Here is a 14,118-nt window from a genome sequence, read left to right as displayed (position 1 = left end):
ATTGAGATAAAGCATGTATTATTATTTTCCTTTCCTCTGTGGTGTCCCCTCTGGTGGATGTCTAGTCTGTGTTTCTTTGGTGACTTGGAAGTATTCTCCAAGAGCCAGGTATTTCAGCCAACTTTCACAGACACAATTTATGATTTTGTGCTGGTAATTTATGCCTGAACTTCTCACATCTATGTCTTCCTTTAAAAAAAAAAAGAATCTAAATTCAAGAGTTACTTTAGATATTATAGGGCATGAAAAGAGAACTACTGAGCAGTCTTGTCTGACCTGGTGGTGTCAGATGAAATAAAACATGTGGAAGAGCCAATGACACGAAAGGAACAGAGGATGTCCCTGGGTGGTGTGGGGTGGTTTAGGCAGTGAACACTGTGACTACCAAAGAAAAGATCCCTGGGGCTGGAGTCGTCTGAGAAGGCTCGGTGAGGAGCAGATTTAGGTCTTGTGCTTGAAGGCTGAACAGTGCTTGGCAAGGCAAAGATGGAGGAGGCAGGTGTGTGTCATTTTTGTTGCAACAGAACACTTAGGGGAAAGGTCTGTTGCGGGGTGGGGAGTGGAATGATACTAACCTCCTACTTCTAAATGTCTGATGCTGTTTGTTTCTTTCCAGATGCAGCAGCCCCCCCAGCCCCCCCAGCCCCCGCAGTCCTCGCAGCCCCAGAGCCAGACCCTTGGTCTCCAAGCAATGCAGCCCCAGCAGCCTTTGGTAAGGCCTGGTGTTTTGGAACCAGGCGTGTGGGTTTCTTCTTTTTTTTTTTTTTTTTTTTTTTTTGGTGGGGCGGGGGTGTGTGATTCTTTAAAGGCAGATTGCATTTTTCATGTCCCACAAGATTGTTAAGAACTGAAATAGCCTAATAGGCTCTAGCAGTTTCTCCCTAGAAACTTACCAGAATAGGACTGTGTTATTGTCGTAGTCAGTTGATTAGTGTTCATAGAAAATAAATAAATATTGGGGGTTGAGTAGTTTACACCATTTTTCTTATTCAAATTTCTTGAGACTTTTCCATGGACTAAAATATGTATATTGAAAAACCAAGCTTTTTCCCTAAACAGTGTTAAAATGATAACTTACTATATATATATTTAGAATATTATCTTGCTTTGCTTTGAGTTTTTACTATAATCTCAAAGAGGCATGAGAATACTTTCTAAAGTTTTATTTTTTTAAAAGAAACTCCAATTTCAGCCAGTTAGTATTTGCTGTGAGAATTTTCATACAGTTTATTTCATGTAATTTCATGAAATTTTCATGTAATCATATAATTCACTTCTGTAGCTTTGTAAATCAAATTTTGAAATGCTACCAGCGTAGCATCAGTCAGCGTTTTCTCCAGCGGAGTTTACAACAGCTTTTACTGCTGCAAGCGCCACACCCCTTCTTTATTATTTATTACGCTTGTCTTTCCTTAAATTGCCTCTTTTTGTTCCCTTAAATACATCCTAAAGCCCTCAGACAAGCTGGCTTACCACACGCGTGTCTCATGTTTTGGAAAACACTGAGGTAGACTCCTTCCAGGACAGGATTTGAAAGAAGGTTGGTTTGGCAGTTTGTAGTAGAGAAGGAACAGCATGGCTGGGGCTGTGGTCTGTTAGGAGGGATCAGAGTAGAGTTAGGTGGGAAAAGGCTGATAGTGGAACATGGTTAACTGTGACAGGGCATCTCGAGGACATTTTATAAGCCTCTGCCTTGGCCAGTTTGATCTTCATTTTTAAGGAAATTCTTTATCATGGATGTAGTTTTTCTAGCTCTGATGCTTCCCCCCAGCCCCCAATGTGTCTGTGACATGTACTGCAACCTACTTGAAAAGTCCTTTTCCAAGCAGAGGCAGTAGTATATAAACCTTCACAGGCTGCCTACTTCTTACATCGTCAGAGGTGGGTGTTAGCGGAGATGAGCTGTTACTTACAAATGCTGTGGAAGGGACGCTTTTGCGTGGGATACTGGTAGCGGACTCTAATGTTCCACCCAGGGACAAGATGTAACTTTATTTTGAAAAAACTTCAAATGAACAGAAGAGTTACAAGAATAATATAGGAATTGCCATAAACCCTTCACCCAAATCCACTCATTACTAACATTTCCTCACATTTGCTTTATTATCTTCTTTCTCTTTCTCTGTGTGTATATATACAAATGCATGTGCAGTTTTCCCCCGGATCTGTATATATTAGTGAGTTGCAGACTCGTGCCCCATTCTCTAAATTCTTCAGTGTGCTTTTTCAAGAATAAGGATATTCTCTTACAGAAACTTGGTAAATTAATAAAATCAGGAAATTTAACGACACACCACATAACCTCTACGTCTTCTGCACACTGTGTGTCACTTGCACCAGTAATGCCCTTTACGGTAGTTTTTCCTTTTGTACACTTTTCCAAAGTGTAGTATCACACTTTGCATTTAGCCTTTGTGTCTTTTTACTTACCTTTAATCTGCAACAGTTCTGCAGCTTTTTTTTTTCCCGTCTTCATAACATTGACATTTTTGAAGCGTATAGGATTTTGTAGAATGTTACTGTTTGATTTGCTCATAATTTCCTCATAATTCGATTCAGATTGTGCATTTTTGGCAGGATGTGTCTTAGTGTATCACATTAGGATATACACGATTGGTGAAACTACTTTAATTTCTCTGTGTAAGTAATGTGATAGATTTCTCCACTGTGAACTTACTGATTTCCCTTTTGTAATCATTAACTAATTTATGGGGATACTTCTACTCATCACGTCTTCACCCACCGGTGTTAGCATATATTAAATCATTCTTGCCTAAATCCATTTTTACTGTGGTAGTAGAAAAATGATAATTTGCTATTCACAGTATTTTTTCTGCATTTAAATGTTTGTATTCTGTTTTAAGGAAGAACCTTCCCTTCTTCCCCATTTGTCTGTTTCTAAGTTATGTTTTAAATATGAAGCCTAACATTTGACTCTTTGGTTTTAAAATGTGCAGCTTCTGGGGAGGGTTTAAATTCTCCAGCTTTACTCAGTATTCTGTAGTTGCATTTGGTATCAGATTAAATTTGACAATTATAAAATTCACTTTCCACTAGGCATATTATGATATCAGGCAGTAGTAATGAAGCTTAAAGTCACCCTACTCTTTTGTTGAATACAGCAAAGCATTCTGGTGGTATTTACAGGCAGCCAAGAAATAAATGATAGAATATGTACCAATTATGGCATGTTGAGTGTCTGGAATATTTGATGTTGACCAGACACATCTTTAGCCTTTTTTCTTTCTAACTTAAAACAAAGACTTCTTATGCTGTAATGATCATTTTAGCAGCAGAGGAGTATGTAAAGTACTGAGGAAATAGCTGTAATATAATAATGCCTTTTCAGAGATTTAATGCAGATTCATAAATGAGCACTTCACTAATAAGTATAAGGAACCCATTGATTTAAGAATTATAACTTCTTTGGCTGGCCATTGATAATAAAGAAATGGTTGTGTAACACCTACTTTAACAAGAAAGCAAACATGAAATGTAGGACTCTTCAGTTACTTTTGAATATATAACAGTAGGATATTGCACATTTTTAGCTGCTTTTTAACCCTTGATTCACATATGTAGTTAAATACGTTGTACATGAAAGATACACACGAAAGTGGCTCACAAATAATAAGAAAATCTTTCTCTCTGCACATTTAACCTATATACTTAAAGTTATATTTAATCACACAGATGTATAACCGCCACCGTAAAGTGATGAGTTTTACTTTTCAAAAATACTGACTTGCAGTTAAGCAGACATTAACAGTTACCTTCATTGGTTTTTCTCTTTGACCTTCATCTACCTATTACTACATAGTATGTTGGTTGATTTATAACATAACATGTAGGAATATATTAAATATTTAGGTTATAAAAATCAGTTTTATTCTCAGAGACTCCTGCTGCATAACACAAATGGATGTGGACATCAGGTGCCTGAAATGTAACAGTTAGTTTGGGTAGGGGGAAAATAAACATTTGATTCTGTCACAAGGTTAAATTTATAGGCTGGAGTAGAATTTGTCTTTAAATTTTTAGTTAGAATTGGAAGCAGAGGTCTGGCTTATGCAGAACTGATAGGAGACCCTGTCCCTCTGTTCCACTAGAATTAAAGCAAGTCTAATATAACGGAATTTAGTATCTCTCTACTCATTCTAGTAGTTTCATTAATATTTAGTATGTTTTTTGTGTAAAGAATATATATCAAACTTCTTCAATTTTGATTTCTAAGACCATATTGACATGTTTAATATAGCGTGTTGTACTTCTCTCACTGGCTAAAAATACTTCCATCCCTGGGATTGAGTGGGTTAAGTCGGGTCACGCAGGTGATTGTCCCCATTGTGTTCGTAGGAAAGTCATTCCACAGAAACAGAAACCTTCATTCACAGTAATCCTAATGGGTAGTAAAATCCACAGTAGGCTTTTTATGACCTGTTTTTCTTTTTGAGCTGAAATTTTTTAAAAGCTACCTTGAGAAGCATAGTGTCTTGCTTTGATATTTCGAGTGCCAAATTGTCACCTAGGCAACAGTTACTCGTACTAAGAAATGTTGATGTGTCATAAGTCTTGGGATGGGCTAAGAAATCTGTCACTTAAAATGATAGATATCAGGTAATTTCAGAATTAGAAGTTATTGGGATGGTCAGTGATGTTGGATTTTTACACTTATCATCTTATTTTGCATATTTTTATTATAGTGTACTTATTTATATAGACTTTTAAGTTTATTAATATAGTCCACATGTTTGTAATTTTTAAGTAGCGGTGAAGTCAGTCCGTTGATCTGCTGTTACTTGTGTAACCACCCCACCTGCTGTCGAACATTTAGATGGGTTTCCAATTTCAAAAATACTGCTGTTTGGGGATATTTTGATATATATTCTATTGCTCTTTTTTGGTCTTCTCATGATAAAAAAAAATATAAGAAAAAAAATTCTAATGATGTATCTTTAGAACAGCCATAGCACCGGAGCCTTAGCCATGTTAACAAAAATTTTATATATTTTTTTATCTTTAGGTACTGTTCCTCTTCTCATTAGTTCCACTAAGATTTATTACATATATTATCAATATATTTATTTGTACTTATTATGAACGTCTCCAGCAGATCCAGTTCTTGTTACTGGCCAGGGTTCTTCATTCTGTTTGTTTCTTTGCTGGAGCCGCAGCGGTAGCTAGCTGTTGAAGAGACACCAGCTCTGACTCATTCAGAGCTGTCACCCGTGCAGTCTCAGGGGAGAAGCGATAGCGCTGACACAGCCACCGCCCTCCCATGACGTGCCCTCCCGCCGTCTGGTGACGCTCACAAGTGGACAGACGCGCACTCAGTACGTAAGAGGGGAGGCCAGCACTCTGGCCGAGGCAGTGATGACGTGCCAGGCTTGCCCCCTGCCACCAGGCGGCTTGGACTCACCAGAAGCTGCGGAGGGGCTGCACGGCACCTGGAAAGCAGGAGAAGCGCTGGCGAGGCTGTGCTCGTTGGCTGGGGCTGTCCTGAGGGAGCACCGCAGAGGGCGTGGCTTAAACAGCAGGAATGCCTGGGCTGGAGGCGGGAGGCCCAAGATTCAGGTGTTGGCGGAGCTGGTTTCTACTGAGAGCTGGGAGGGAACTCTGCTCCCCGCCTCTCTTCCAGCTTCTGGAGGTTTGCTGGGCATCTTTGACACTCCTTGTCTCGTAGAGACATCGCCCTGATCTCTAGCCTCATCCTCTCCTGACGCTCTCCCTGTATGTGTGTGTGTGTCCAAACTTCCCTTTCTTTACAGGGACACTACTCATCAGGTCCAACCCACATGACCTCATTGTAACTTGATTACCTCTGTAAAGACCGCCTCCAAATAGTCACTGTCTGAGGTACTGATGGTTAGGACACCAGCGTATTTGGGGGAAGCATAATTCAACCCATAACAGAGGTCAGGAGGCGTGTGAGAAGATTGGGAAGCCTTGAAGGAGGAGGTTGAATGCAGGGGACCTGGAAAGGCACTTGGGTTTGATTCACTGCTTTTTGACTGTTTCCTTGTTGACATGGGCCACGGGGGGGGGGGGGGGGACGGGACAGGGATCATTAACACCATGCAGGCAGGGGGACCACTGCTGTGGAGGGTGTACCTAAGAGTCACAGCTAACTTAGGACAGAAACTGGTGCTTTTTCAAAAAGTGTCATCAGAAAACAAAGAGAACTTCTCGGTGAAGAGAAAGAGTCAGAAAAACTTGTGCTTACAGATGAAATTCTGGTGTTGTCATTTGCTTACATAAGTCACTTGTCTTCCGTGAAGCAAGAGCATCTAGAAAGAGAGTAGGTGCCCTTGCTGGAAAGTTATATTTGACATCTCTAGTTTTGGCCTAAATTATTATTCTTGACTTGAAAAATACTTTTAAAGCATACGAGTTGTTATGATTAAATTAACTCAGCTAAATATGTTGGCAGGCTATGGTCTTTTAAAGCTGCTTCCAGCTTTTAAGAAAATGATGTTTACACCATCCCGCTCTGTCATTTTTTTTCATCTTACACTCAGGGTGTCCTGGTCAGATGAGCCAGAAAACATGCTAACAGAAAGCTTTGCAAGTTTTGAATGGAAGAACTTAGGTCCATTGAACTTTACTGAACCATGGTGCTTTCCTTTGCATAAATTTGGAATTTTTTTTTTCTCTTTTTTTGAAGGGAAAGGAGTAGTATTTACAGGAGGATGGGGAAGACTTTGTTGGGAGATTTGTGGTAACAGGACAGATACTTTGAATTTTTTTTTTAAACTATGTGCAGATCAAAAAAAAAAAATCGCTTAGTGGAAGTTACTAGTTAACTTGCAAATGAATGCATAGTAAAAACTGAAATCCACCGGCTGCTGGTCCTGAGTGTGCCATCCAGAGCACATGTCCTTCTGTCCAGGCACTCAGTGGAGGGGCCTGGGTGGTGCTGTGGTCTCTTCCGCAAAACTTTGTGTTCTGTGCATCAGAGGAGCGTGAATCTGTCTGTGGAGCCTGTCAGTCGGCAGTGCAGGTTTGCAGTCAATGTTGCCTTGGTACTTTGTTCCTTGCCGACCTGATAGTGTCGTGACAGGCGTCAGGACTCGGCTGTCAGGAGGCAAGGACTGTGTTTCCTCACTTTGGTGTCCCTGGAACCCAGAAAAGTACCTGGATTTGGACAACTCATTTACTGGATGTCTTGGCAATGAAGGAAATAAACTCTACACATTATCCATAAGCAAAGGAAAACACAGTTCGGAAGGCAAGACATGTAAACCAGCTGTGAGGCAGCGTGAAGGCCCATCACTAACTGAATCAGCCCTGCTGCTGATAATCGGTCAGTGTCTGCTGCTGCTGCTGAAAGGGGAGCCCCGAGATGGCAGCTGTTCTGAGACAAAAAGGACTCAGTGACAGTTACTCAAATAGAAATTATTAGTGATGCATTTTTGCCTTAGTGGTGACTGAGTAGAAAAATTAAAGGTTCCTGAGTAAATGTGTGTTGTCCAAATAGGAATTTAGGGATCAGTCAAAATACATCAGTTTTTTTATTGTTGCTGCTGTTCAGCAGGAACGTGGCTGTGCCGTGGTGGCGAGTTAGACCTGACTGATTGTTGAGCTCTGTGCTTTGTCTTGTGGTTGCAGCAGAAACACAGCACAGCTCCTGCCCCCAAGAAACTCAAAACCCAGAACACTAGAGAGAGGGGCAGTTGTCCTGGTACCCCATGTTTGATAGTAATGGCATCTGTGTGGTGCTAAGAATACAGGAGCAATGACTCACTCTTCAAATGCCTGAGGGAGCCAGTGAGAACTTGAGCTGATCTTTGAAAGAGGAAGACTTTTAGGGGCATGAGGGTAGGGGGAAGGGGGCAGGAAGGGTATTCTCGGAGGAGGGATTAACGTCTGCGAAGGCACAGAGCTGAGAGAAACCGTGACCATGTCCTGTGTGGATAGAGTTCAGAGAAATCTTTCCCTCTTTATCACATTTAAACAGGGAAGATCCAACATACACAGACTGTGATTTTTAGAACCTCTAGAGGACTGTTTTGCTGCAGAAATTGAATGTTTGATTATGGAGTACTGTTGTAGACCTTGCTTAGTCTGTATGTTATGACTATTTCATGGTAAATTGGACCTGCGCTGAATTCTATAACATATCTGCCACAAGGACTTTGGATGACAGACTGAGGATGGTTGGTACCACATCAGATTTAAGTTGGCTAAGGTGTACCTGTGTACAGTCTAGAACACTACCTAGTACCACATTAGGTTTTGTTAAACAAATCGAGTGATATTTCCAAATAAGCATAGAAACCACTGAATAGAAAAGAAAGCACTGACATTTCCAGGTCTGAAAAATGAGTTTTTGTTTCCTTTTTTCCTCTTGACTTGGGCAATAGAAAAAAAAATTGGAAAAGTGCTATTTTCCTGCCTTGTGTCAGGGAAAATAGTAACATTGGTGGAAATGTACCTTTCTTGTTATGTGGAAATTGAAGACACTTTAGAGTGAATCATTCTGTTCATTTTTACTGAGCACCTACTGTGTACCTGGTAATGCTGGATACATTCTTAGCGATGCATCAGGAAATAAGCCCAAGTCTTTATCCTGAAGTCACTCACAGTCTAGTGGGAGAGAAAGAGTTGAGCCAATGGCTGTGCCAAATATTCGGTTTTAAACGAATTAACCTGGCACTGCCCTCTAATTTAGGATTGCCGAATAAAATACAGGACTCCCAATTAGTTTGAGTTTCAGGTAAACAGTGATTAACTCTTTAGCAGAATTATGTCCCAAATACTGTGTGGGACATACTTCTACTAAATGCAGTATTTGTCCCATACAGTATTTGGGTCATACTTAGAACTAAAAAATTGTTATTTATCTGAAATTCACATTTAGCTGGGCATTCTGTGTTTTCATTTGCTAAATCTAGTAACCCTAGCTGTAATCCCAGGTTACTTTCAGCCGTATTGGCAAGCTCTGAGGAGGAAATAGATACCGTACTCGTATAGGGTTATTGAGTTTTTAGAAGACTGTTTGTAGAGGTATGGGCAGGGTTAAGGGAAACTAGGAGTGATGAAACAGCCAGGGCTGGAAGCAGTTACTACCCCCAGCCCCAGTGGGGCAAGAAGAGGGAGAGAAATGGAGAGGGCTGCTGACAGGAGCCGTGGCCGTCCCAGGGTGACATGCAGTTCCACCAGTACCGACCCAACAGAGAGGAAATTGGCAAAAAAAAAAAAAAAAAACTATTCTGCTTCCTCCCGACTGCACTCTGCTCCCGCCCTGCAGTCTCCTGGGAGTGCCCCGCCCCACTGGGGGTCAGCTCTCTGGACCCACAGCCTCCTGAACAGAGGTGGGGGGGGGCGCTGTGGAGGTAAGTGGGGAAGTAGTGCCATTAATTCCGATGTGTATCTGGGTAAGTTTGCCTTGCATCGGAGCACATCCTTTGTGACGACAATCCTAAGCCAGGCAGGAAGAAGGGGGAGGGACAGAAGGGAAGAAAGAAGGAAGAAGAGTGACAGTGTGAAATTTGAAGGGTAAGGGAAAAAAGTAAATCAGCACTATTGATGATTTTAATCAAAGGTAATTTTGCTTCTACCAGGTAGGTTTTCCCCCCTTTGGAATAACCACCACGATTATTGTATCAGTTCACTGGCTAGAACCAGGCACGCGGGCCCTCACCTCACGACCCTGGGGGTGAGTGCCTCCTTAACGTGTGTGTCCTCTGTGCCTCGCTGGGCTCACCCTGCCTGGCCTCCATCCTCCATCAGGCCGGAGGGCACAGTCCAGATGAGTCCTAGACCCAGGCCCCTGCTCTCCTCTCATGCAGGACCTGCCTGAGGTGCTTGACCAAACCCTCCCACCAGACAGCTTTCACTTTGCTGACGCACATGGTTTGTAACGTGGTGATACTAACCAGCCGCCTGGTGAAGGGGGAGGTAACAAGGATATCTAAACCCCTGGGCGCCGCTGGACTCCTTCCTCAGGGCTTTTCCAGGAAATGCCACGTCACCACCCTGAGATGGGTTTTGGAAGGGACTGGGCACTTTCAGATGATGCCCAGGTGGTGACCGGGGCGTGGATGAAGACCAGTTCAAAAGCAGGTTGCAGACTTTCTTCCCCTGTCTGTGACGGGCGCTGATCCCCCTTCCTCCTGATTCCAGTTTCCCAGGCAAGGCTTGCAGCAGACCCAGCAGCAGCAGCAGACGGCCGCCCTGGTGCGGCAGCTCCAGAAGCAGCTTTCTAGTAAGTACCCTCCGTCAGAGCACATGGCTCCCGGGCATGAAAAACAAGCCAGTCCCTGAAAACTGCATGGGCCTTGGTGCCGTTTTCATGTCCCATTTGGTCCAGGTTTTTCTCATTCTGTTCGGTTTCGGTTTGAATGCTTCTTTTCCTGGCGAAAAAAAAACCCAGTCTTTTCCTTGAGTTCAGTGAAGCTGTTTTCCTTTTGCTTCCATCTGAATCTGGGAATGTTTCTTTCTATCTGGAAAACCCTGGTGGAACGCCAGGTGCTTTTCTTATAGAGCTAGATGCCCCAGAGAACAGCTTGGCTGATGCCTTCAAGTCTACTGACAGGAGGGTCGGTGGCCACTCAAAGTCTCATACAGAGAGGCCAGCACCAGACCCATCTCTGGGTCACTAGGGCTGAGACCACTCTTAACCACGGCGCCATCCTTCCCTTACTGATGGCAACTGGGAGCAATCAAAACCTAGAACGTGGCAGGCGGCATCTCTGGGCAGTGTTCCCCCGGTGTTCTGCCGCTGTGCAGCGGGCTGCCTCTCTAGGGTACGTTCCACCCACCTGTTTCATCAGACCTCGTCTCAGTGCCAGCACACCTCGTGCTCCCGTGAAACCATTTACCCTGTGCTGGAGACACAGGATGGGGCATCCTTTTAGAAGTGGGAGTGTGTCCCCTGGTACAAAGAATATTGGTGCCAACTCGACAGCTGTTATCTGGGTCCTGCAAATTTTCCTCCGTGCGGTGAGGGGGGACCAGCAGTTTCTCCTGGGTCTCTAGTCTGTGCTCCTGAGGCCGAGTGACGAGCAGAGCACTCTGAGGCAGTGGTGCGGATCTGGTGGGAATTGTAAGGAAGTGGGTCAGGGTGCGTAGGACTGAGGGGCAGCTTGGTTCTCGTCTGAACTTTCTGCCTGGCTGCGGTCTGTGTTGTCTTCCTGGGCAGAGGGAATACCTCCCTTATACCTTGTGTCTCTCCCACAGCAGAACCAAGGTCTCTTTTTTTCCCCCCTTTAAAAGCTATTTTCCTCATTTAATTTCAGTGAAATCATGTAAATCAGTCTTTTCCACTGACTGTTCAGTCAGTGTGGTCCACTAAACACGTGTGGTTGAAATTTCATTGTTTCATCATTTTTCCATGGCTAAAGAGAAGATATAATTTTAAGGTTGAGACAACCTGTTCTGTTTTAAATTGTTTCAGTGAAGCCATGATTTTTACAGAGTAGCACCTATCTGGGGAGCACACTTGGTTCCTGTTTGCCACAGCTCAGAAAAGGCAGCTTTTTTTTTTTTAAGCCATCATTTTTGGAGCACTTTTTCAGACCCAGGCACTCTGACTTTACATGTATTAATTCACTTAATTCCTCACCCATCCTGTGAGAGAAGGTATGATTACTGTTCCCTATTACAGACGAGGAAACAACTGAAGAATGAGGACATTAACTTGTTTGCCCAAGGTTACTCAGCCAGCAGCTGGGACTTGAACTCTGATGGTCCCCTTCCCAGGGCCCACCTCTTAGCCACATTATATATCCTGCCACCTGACATCCGCAGTGCTGGCAGCCTCCTTTGTTGCATATCAGGAACTGAGCCGCACCGCCCTCTGCACAAGCCCAGAGGGCTCCGTTTATGTCATTCCCTGTGAGTGGGGCCTCTGGATTTGAGTAGTCCCACCAGCACTGGGCAAGCAGTAGGTACTTCTAAGCCTGTGTCATTTTTCTGTGCCTCCTCACTGCTCTTTATTTAGTCTGTGTGTGCACACATACGTACGTGCACAGGCACACACTCATGTCACACACACAGCCACTCTCACGTGCACACACTCTTGCACAGTTCTCACTGAAGGATCTACAGCCCTTTGCAGAAAACTGGCCAGCTTCAAGCAGCTTTGCTCTCACCTGTTACAGTGTCAGTGTTAAGGTAGAATTTCTGATGTGCTTTTATAAAGTTTTGAGAACTTTGAATATTTTATGATACTTACAGTCCTTTTGTATGTGAGCATCAAGTTGTTTCTTAGTTGAGATAGAAATTTCTGATGGCCAGTTACCCTCAGCCCAAGGCCTTGTGCTGCCTTGGCAGGGGTGGGACTCCGACGCAGAGCTGGCCTTGCTGCAGAATGAATAACGCTGTGGTATTAAGACCCTGCCACTGAGGTCTCTGGGCTAGTGTGATACTCCCTGACTAGTCGGTCTGCTCCCCTGTTCCCGAGTGAGACTGGAACTGAAAGCAGTGACGGGAGCGTACCGTCTACCTATGGCACAGTTTTGCATCTGCAGTTTTATTTGAATTTCTTCTTCTCATTAGGTAACCAGCCGCAGCAAGGAGTGACTCCCTATGGGCACCCTACACACTTCTGAATCTGGAAGAGGACAAGACGTGAAGTTTTGTGTTTGCACTGAAAAATAGAAAATCAAATTTAATGCATTAGTCATCTTTAGAAATATCCCTTTGTTCTTTCATTTCTTTGAAGTTTTCCTATATTTTATGCTACATTTAATACAAAGGCGTTTAAACAGAAAGTAAAGGAAAAGGTGTGGTTTGGTTTGGTTTGATTCAACTTTAAAGTAGGTTGAAAAATATGGATCATGTGGGCCTACTCCAGGAAGAGTCTGGTAGCAGACTTTATGAAATTGGTGCTTTTTTTGAATCTCACAGTTATAGAAAGAATGAATTATGGTGGATTTAAGATACTTACATATTCATTAATGATAAAGAGGGGTTTTTTTGTTTGTTTTTGTTTTTGTTTTGGGCAAACTATGCCAGACCAAACTACTGATTTGAAAGACTTGTCAGATCTTGACAGGAAAGTGACCCATTTACTCTGCATTCACCTTTGGTGGTGAAATGGACATTAATTTGCATTGCTCTAATTTGAAATGTTGGTAATCTCATAAGCACTTTATAAACTTTGTTCTTATTTATATAGGATTTTTCTTTGCTTTTGCTGTGGTCAAAGGTGCTGACACAGATTGTTTGCTTAGTACGTAAACTTCTTAGACCAAGAACTTAAAACCAAGGCTTCTGTGAGAACCATCCGAAGGTACGTGGAAGCCCATAAGAAGTAACTGTTCTAACGTTGTTTCAGTGGTGAGACCATTGACCAGAGTCTTTGTGAAGGTTCAACATGTAAATTCTAAAGGCCCGAGAGAACCACAGTGGAATTGTTCCAATTACTTATTGCCAGACTTGGCAAAAATGACTCTGTCCAGTTCTGGTTCTCCTGAACTTTACGCCAACTTGAGAAAAAAAAAAATCTCGCAGCTGGCCTGAGGTTCCACAGTGCTCAAACTTGACATGGTTTCCAGAGAATCTGGCCCCCAAGGCCAGAGCGCTCTGGTTTTCATAAGAGATGTATTTGATGTTTATTTTGTATGGTAAGTATTTGCTATTTTGAATTTAATTATTAATGTTGGTGTCCGTCTTGGTTGTGTATTGCATATACTGTATTTATAAATTGGTGCAAAAAGCACAAGTAAAGTAAATTATACATCAAATTTATTATAAAGAAATAGTAACTATTTTAACTTTGTTCAAGTATGTGGTAATTTGCTCCTATTAGAGTAAAAAATACAGTAAATTATTATCAGTTTGTGTAACTTAAGAGTATTCCATATGATATTTTTTTAGATTTAGATGCATAAAATTTTGAATGTGAAAATTGCAGGGCATTTTAAACCATGTGGGGGATATTTTCCCATGTTCTGTGTTAATTCATTTTCTTTTGCCATACAAATTTTCCTGTAATGTAGTCGAGCATACTGTGAATAGATTTGTCTATAATGAGCAAACCATGTAGAACTACTTTTTTTTAAGTGCAGCTGGTACAACCTTAGTAGATCATTTCCTTTGCAAATCATTATATAAGTAATTTATATCTTCCTAGGTGAGTTACTCATTGCAAAGTTGGACTCATGCAAATGA

The 14,118-nt window shown here is 42.4% G+C and overlaps 1 protein-coding gene across 1 annotated transcript in view; it reads left to right on the top strand.

Moving 5' to 3' along the window:
* Positions 1 to 14,118, top strand: part of MED12L (mediator complex subunit 12L) — a 292,633-nt gene that overhangs the window by 276,462 nt on the left and 2,053 nt on the right. The window contains exons 43-45 of the mRNA XM_032486297.1: positions 617 to 712; positions 10,126 to 10,207; positions 12,502 to 13,237. Coding sequence (XP_032342188.1) covers positions 617 to 712; positions 10,126 to 10,207; positions 12,502 to 12,554 — 231 coding nt within the window. The 3' untranslated portion in view covers positions 12,555 to 13,237. The remainder of the gene's footprint in view (positions 1 to 616; positions 713 to 10,125; positions 10,208 to 12,501; positions 13,238 to 14,118) is intronic.

The sequence above is a fragment of the Camelus ferus genome, chromosome 1 (assembly GCF_009834535.1).
Source record: "Camelus ferus isolate YT-003-E chromosome 1, BCGSAC_Cfer_1.0, whole genome shotgun sequence".
Taxonomy (NCBI): domain Eukaryota; kingdom Metazoa; phylum Chordata; class Mammalia; order Artiodactyla; family Camelidae; genus Camelus; species Camelus ferus.
The sequence above is the reverse complement of the archived record's forward strand: the minus strand, read 5'-3'. Positions and strand labels throughout refer to the sequence as shown.